Source organism: Danio aesculapii, chromosome 8 (genome assembly GCF_903798145.1).
Source record: "Danio aesculapii chromosome 8, fDanAes4.1, whole genome shotgun sequence".
In the NCBI taxonomy this organism is placed as follows: Eukaryota; Metazoa; Chordata; class Actinopteri; order Cypriniformes; family Danionidae; genus Danio; species Danio aesculapii.
The window spans coordinates 51482006-51489942 of NC_079442.1; the positions used below are offsets into that span (position 1 = coordinate 51482006).

Sequence of the window (7937 nt, forward strand, 5' to 3'; positions counted from 1 at the left end):
CCACAGCGGAATGAATCGCCAACTTATCCAGCATCTGTTTTACGCAGCGGATGCCCGGCCAGCCGCAACCCGGTATGCCCCAGCCATATCACCCTGCAGCCCAAGACCGGTTACTCACTGAAGCCAAGCAGGGCTGAGCCTGGTAAAACTGGAAAACGGGAATGGGAAAACTAGGTTGCTGTTGGAAGTGGTGTAAGTGAGGCCAGCAGGGGGCGCTTAACCTGTGGTCTGTGTGAGTCTTAATGCACTAGTAACGTGAAGGGGACACTTTACTGTCAGTGGCCGCCGTCTTTCTGATGAGACGTTAAACTGAGGTCTTGACTCTCTGTGGTCATTAATAATCCCATGGCACTTCTCATAAAGAGTAGGGGTGTAACCCTGGTGTCCTGGCCAAATTTCCTCCCAATCATCTCCATCCACCGAATTGGCTCTATCATTGTCTCTCTCCACCCCCTCTATAGCTGGTGTGTGGTGAGTGCACTGGCGCTGTTTTCCTGTGGCTGCCGGCGCATCATCAAGTGGATGCTGCACACTGGTGCTGGTGTGGAGAGACCCCCCCCCCTCATGATTGTAAAGCGATAAATGCGCTATATAAATACACACATTACAATTCATTACAGTACTGGGAAACACCCATACACTCTCACATTCACATACACACTTATACACTATGGCCAATGTAGTTCATCCAGTTCACCCATACCACATGTCCTTGGACTGTGGGGGAAACCGGAGCACCCAGAGGAAACCCACGCCAAGATGGGGAGAACATGCAAACTCCACACAGAAATGCCAACTGACCTAGCCGGGACTTGAACCAGTGACCTTTTTGCAGCGAGGCAACAGTGCTAACCACTGTGCTGCCCTTATTTATTTTATACATAATATATAAATATAATAATATTTTTTATTTATTCCATGTTGTTGTGTAAGAGCTGAAAACTCTAAATGCTTGATTTGCAGTCAAACAAAACACATTTCTAGTCTATAAACAGATTATTTTTCAGCTAGAAAGACTTACGGTATATTCATCATGTTGTTTTTCAGTTATACATCACTCCTGTTCGGTAAATGCTTAGTAATGGCTGCTAGTTAAACATCCTGTTGACTTATTGTCCCGTCTGACTGCTTCATTTTCCTGAACACCTAAAGCTACAGAGGCGTTTATTTAAAGAGCTCTTCACTGTGGAGTATTTTTAGAGGAGGGAAATCCAAACTTAGACCTGCTGCAGGGAAAACACGAGGAAAAGTTCATTAAATCCTGAAGAATGAAACATTCCTCAGCTTTGTGTACTATATAGGGCACTTAAATAAATGAGGCCAGGACACAAGTGATATAATTAGTTATATTATTTGTTGTTTTACATTTCTTTAATGCTGCTAGTCTCCATCAAATCTTGAAAACAATTTTGAAAATATCTCATGTATTCAGTGGTAAATGTGTTGTTTTCCTTTGTTTTGAACCATGTAACATTCTAATAAGTGAAGTTTGATAAAGGAGCACATGATATGATTGATTGCGGCTGAAATTAGATTATTCCAAACCTACAATGAATAGCCCACTTCACATTACTTTCATTATCTTTGTTTTTGGAAGAATCCCCCAATCCACCCTACCTCCCTCTTTTCCTCCTTTTACCAGGGGGAGCTCTCGAGAGACTAACTAATTTCAGATGCCCTTACCCCCTCAATTATCTCCGAGCTCAGGGTTCTCTCCCAGGACAGGGACATTGATATTGCTATTAATATCAAGCAATATCTAAGTGTGAACTCTTAAAATAAATTATTTCATTTAATATTCTAATAAATTATTTCATTTAGCATTCTAATAAATGATTCTATTTGGAATTGTAATAAATTATTCTATGTAACTTTATAATAAATGATTTCATTTATAATTCTAATAAATTATTCTATTTAATGTTATATTACATTTTTAAATTTAGCATGCTAATGAAAAATTCTATTTAACATTAAAATAAATTATTTAGAATTCTAATAATCCATTTAGAACTCTAAATTATTCTATGTAGCATTATAATAAATTATTCCATTTCATTAATTATTCCATTCCATTAAATTATTCTATTTTCAAAATTCTGTTCAATTATTTAATTTAGCATTCTAATAAATAATTCTGTAACATTATAATAAACGATTGCATTTGGAATTCTAATAAATAATTCTGTATAACATTATAATAAATTATTCCATTCAGAATTCTAATATACTTTTTAAATTCAGCATTCTAATAAATAATTCAATTTAACATTATAATAAATTAATCCATTTAGAATTTTTATAATTCATTTAGAATTCTCAATTATTCTTTGTAGCATTCTAATAAATTATTCCATTTAGCATTCTAATAAATTATGCTATACAATGTTATAATAAATTATTACATTTTGAATTATAACAATTTATTCTGTTTAACATTCTAATAAATTATTACATTGAGAATTCTAATAAATAATTCTATGTAACATTCTAATAAATTATTCCATTTGGCATTCTAATATATTATTGCATATATTGTTGTAATAAATTATTAAATTTGCCATTCTAATAAATTATTCTGTGTAACTTTATAATAAATAATTCTGTGTAACTTTATAATAATTATTCGATTTATTATAATAAACTATTACGTTTAACATTCTAATAATTTATTCTATATAATGTTATAATAAGTTATTAACATTTGGCATTCTAATAAATTATTCGTTAACATTAAATTAAATTATTTGATTCATAATTCTAATATTTTTTTAAATGTAGCATTCTAATAAATAATTCTATGTAACATTCTAATAAATTATTCGTTAACATTAAATTAAATTATTTGATTCATAATTCTAATATCTTTTTTAAATGTAACATTCTAATAAATTATTCGTTAACATTAAATTAAATTATTTGATTCATAATTCTAATATCTTTTTTAATTTAGCATTCTAATAAATAATTCTATGTAACATTCTAATAAATTATTGCATTTAGCACTGTAGTAAATTATACCATTAAGCACTGTTATACATTATTCTATGCAACATTCGAATTAATAACTCCATGTAACATTCTAATAATTTATTCCGTCTAACATTCTAATATATTATTCCATGTAGCATTCTAAGAAATGATTCCATTTAGCATTAAAATACATCAACACTATAAACTGAACTACACTGTTCCTATTTACTGTGACCTTTTATGTGAAGCTGCTTTGACACAATCTACATTGTATAAGCGCTATACAAATAAAGATGAATTGAATTGAATTGAATTTAAAAATCTAATCTTCCAATCTAATTCGAGCATTAAAGAACAAACTACTAGCAGAACTTTAAATAAAACATTTAAACAAAACAAACTAACATATAGATGCGTCTTTATATTCTTCTTGTAGTGATTTTGAAGATTAATTTAGTCTTTTCTGTTGATTCATATTAATGATTAATCAAATATTTCTTCAACTTTCACTTGATTGTGTCTAAAAAAAAAGCTATTTTGATGTTATTTGATGCACATATTTAGGCTCTCCTTTAAAGCACAAGAACATGTAAGAGAGAAAACATTCCTCAGTTTTGTGCACTACCTAGAGCACATTAATGAGTGGCACTAGGTCAGACCACGTGCTTGAATGCTCTTTTTTATGTGATCAGTAATAAGCCTTGCTTATGTAAGACAAGCATCACATGCCTGAAGACAGCAGTCAAATGACCACAGCATCATAATGAGCCTGTAAATCTTGTGACACACCAGACAAATGAGTTTATACTGTAACACAGCACTGAGGTGAGATTCTGCCTCCTGTACACAGTAATGCAGGAAACGTTTATTTGATGCATGACTCCAAATACAGCTTGTAAAGATGTTTACATGGCTTGTATATATTCAGTTTTTAGATTCATTTCAGTCATTTTATGAACTAATATGCAAATGTATACAGTTGAATTCAGAATTATTAGCCCCCCTATGAATTTTTTTTTTCTTTTATAAATATTTCTTAAATGATGTTTAACAGAGCAAGGAAATTTTCACAGTATGTCTGATAATATTTTTTCCTCTGGAGAAAGTCTTATTTGTTTTATTTCATCGAGAATAAAAGCAGTTTTTAATTTTTTTAAAACCATTTTAAGGTCAATATTATTAGCCCCTTTAAGCTATTTTTTTAATCGATAGTCTACAGAAAAACCATTGTTATATAATAACTTGCCTAATTACCCTAACCTGCCTAGTTAACCTAATTAACCTTGTTAAGTCTTTAAATGTCACTTTAAGCTGTATAGAAGTGTCTTGAAGAATATCTAGTCAAATATTATTTACTGTCATCATGGCAAAGAGAAAATAAATCAGTTATTAGAGAGGAGTTATTAAAACTATTATGATTACAAATGTGTTGAAAAAAATCTGCTCTCTATTAAACAGAAATTGGGGAAAAATAAACAGGGGGGCTATTAATTCAGGGGGGCTAATAATTCTAATCCTCAACTGTATATGATTTAATAACAATACAGGTCGTAGAGTAATCTTTTCTGTCTTTTAATAGACATATTACATGAGAAACTTGGTTTGTTTATCAAACAAATGCATCTAATTGGAATTGCATTGTAAACCTGGAGTGCCGATATGCCTCGGTTTGCATCACTTTCTAATAATTCAACGAATCGGAGTCGGTTATTACACTTATAAGAACCCTTTTCAGATGTTTTGTTTTAGACGATGTGGTATATGGAGAGCTAGTGTTTCTTCCCATACAGATAAACTTCTGGTGAACCGTAACATTTTTTTCAATTGTATACATTTTCTTTTACAGTATCAATGTTGTGATGTTTTACAGTGTCAATGTTGCTGTAATTAAAATATAATCAGTTATAAAGACTTAAGCATTCATTTAGTTGTTCAAGCGTAAAACGAGACTAAAGGCCTTTTACACGCACACGGCGTCAGGATCACCAGGCTAGCGCAGAAATGCTATTGAAAATACAGTAGTAAATTAAATGTTCATAATATAAAGACCGTAATTTAATGCAGTGCTTCTTGTACATTCTGAGACCCACTTCATACTGTATATCAATCAGTGAAGCAGTGAAGATCGTTTATGTTTAAAGAAAACAGACCCTAAATGCACTGATTTTGGAACGGCATACAGTTAACGGAAGTGCTTGACCCAGGTTACTGAAAATTAAAAGTCCTTCTGCACATACCCTATTGCCTGGAACTACTTTAGCTGTGTGTTTATCTGAAAATACCTGCACAGCTTACGTGAGATGTGTTTGTCATCCAACTAAAATGGAGCAGTCAACAGAATCTCTGCAGTATAATAAGTAAATGCAAGTAGATGCTTGACTGAAATGTCACAAATAAAATAAGTCTGATATTCACTAGTGTTCAAACACAAGCCTAAAACTAATTCTACTGTACACACGTGCGAGTAGTGGATTAATTTGAGAAAATTATGAACATTACTTCCTTAAAAAACTAAAATAAAAAAAAACGGACAGAACAAATCATGAAAACATAGTAAAAACACAGTAAAATCATTGTTTTTATAAATTCTGATTAACCGTTTTCCATAAGATACTAATATTTATTTTTTTAAATCAAATAAATTAATAAAGAAATACAATTAATTCAATAATTCCACTGTATTATTGAAATTTAAAGCATTTAAAACAGTAAAATAGTGCAAAATCTAATCATACTTAATTGCATCCAAAATAAAAGTTGATTTTGACAAAATATAAGTGTGTCTATTGTATATATATATATATATATATATATATATTGCATATATTTTAAAAAAGTTTACTTATATTTATATATAAAATATGTGTATATATGATACAAGTTTTATATCAATTTAAGTATATGAGAAGCAAAGCTGTTTTGTGTAGTTTGTTTCTATGTATGAGTGTGTATCACATATACCTAATAAATATATATAACATGCACATATAATATGTCTAAGTATTTTTTTTTTAAATGTGATTAATGTTTGCCGAACAAATCATGAAAACATAGTAAAAACACAGTAAAATCATTGTTTTTATAAATTCTGGTTAACAGTTTTTCATAAGATACTAATATTTATTTTTTTAAATCAAATAAATTAATAAAGAAATACAACTAATTTAATAATTCCACTGTATTATTGAAATTTAAAGCATTTAAAACAGTAAAATAGTGCAAAAACTAATCATACTTAATTGCATCCAAAATAAAAGTTGGTTTTGACATAATATAAGTGTGTCTATTGTGTGTGTGTATATATATATATATATATATATATATATATATATATATAAATACACACATTCATGCATATAATTAAAAAAAAAGTTTACTTGTATCATATACACATATTTTATATACAAGTTATATATCAATTTAAATATATATGTAGCAAAGCTGTTTTGTGTAGTTTGTTTCTATGCATGAGTGTGTCTCACATATACCTAATAAATATATATAACATGCACATATAATATGTCTAAGCACTTTTTTCAATGTGATTAATGTTTGCCCAGCACTCATTTAAAATAAGCTTTTATTTTTATTTTATGCACAATATTAATTAAAACTCATCTATTAATAGTTCTTTGTGAGCTGATGAATGAATGGTAAATTGCATAATCTTGGTTCTATATATAAACGTACAGAAAGGAAAGATGTGGACGCTTTCACTCACCTTTGAATATGCTTTTCCTCCTTTCAGTTCCTGTAATGAAAACAGGAAGAGTGAAGTTCAGTGACGGACTCACGAAACGCCATCAGTGTTCATCCTGACACACCTAAAGACCGCTCTTCATCAACAACACTTCAGGATCACAATATACAGAGAACAGCTTCACACTTCATTTCACTTCAGTTATTAACATGCTGAAGTGTTTAACTTTACCTCTAACAACAGGGAATATGGGTTTTGAAAACATGTCATACGTGTAGTTTTGTAAAGTAGCTGCCCTTCAATGTAAATAATCTGCAAAGTTGTTCATTAAAAAGTGCGATATATGATAAATATAGATATAGTCTCTCTGATAGAGTGGGCTCTAAATGGCCTTAAAGAGTCATTCATTCCTTTATTAATCTGGGGTCGGCACAGATTATGAACCGCCAATTTATCCAGCACATGTTTTACGCAGCGGATGCCCTTCCAGCTGCAACCCATCTCTGGGAAACTTAGAGTCATTATATTTTCAAATCTTTTACCTGCTGTTGGTCTCTATAAACATGATTAAAGCAAGTAATTTGCATAATTCCCGCCTCCAATGACACATGAACACTCCCTACACAGAATGACCAACCAAAACAGACTTGGCCAGTTGTCCAATCAAAGCAGAGTTGGCTTACGGAAGGGGGAGGGGCTTACAGACATTAAGATATGGATTGATTCAAATGAATCATATTAAAATCACTGCAAAATTGTTCTAATATTAAACGCATATTCTGAGAAAATTGCAATTTTATCTGACCTGAGATGTATTTAAATATGTTGTAAAACAATCCAGCACTACATTACTACATTTCTACCCGCTTTTTATTAATGCTGCTTGTCATTTAGAGCTTCTAAACTAATTGTGTTCATTATTACAAAGGCAGTAAAGTCCCCTAAATCTTATTTTCTGACGATGTAACATTCTAATAAATGTCACAATTCTTAATTTCAGAATCAGAGAAGAAACTACTAGCAGTTAGTAAACATTAATGAAGTCAAACGACCAAATCATGATAAGCAAATAACAGACAAAAACACAATAGAACAATATACAGATGATTATTAATAACAAAACCACTGATATTCATTAATGTTCAAAAGTAAGGCCTGAAACTTGCAGTTTGCCAAACCAGATACTGGCAAGTGACTATAGAAAATTCACTATAATCAGCGAATATCTGTGATTATTAAACCACACTGAACTGAACTGAACTAC

At 30.9% G+C, this 7937-nt stretch overlaps 1 protein-coding gene across 1 annotated transcript in view; it reads right to left on the bottom strand.

Moving 5' to 3' along the window:
* The window catches only part of eeig1a (estrogen-induced osteoclastogenesis regulator 1a), an 86385-nt gene that overhangs the window by 20557 nt on the left and 57891 nt on the right, over positions 1–7937 (bottom strand). The window contains exon 4 of the mRNA XM_056464153.1: positions 6695–6724. Coding sequence (XP_056320128.1) covers positions 6695–6724 — 30 coding nt within the window. The remainder of the gene's footprint in view (positions 1–6694; positions 6725–7937) is intronic.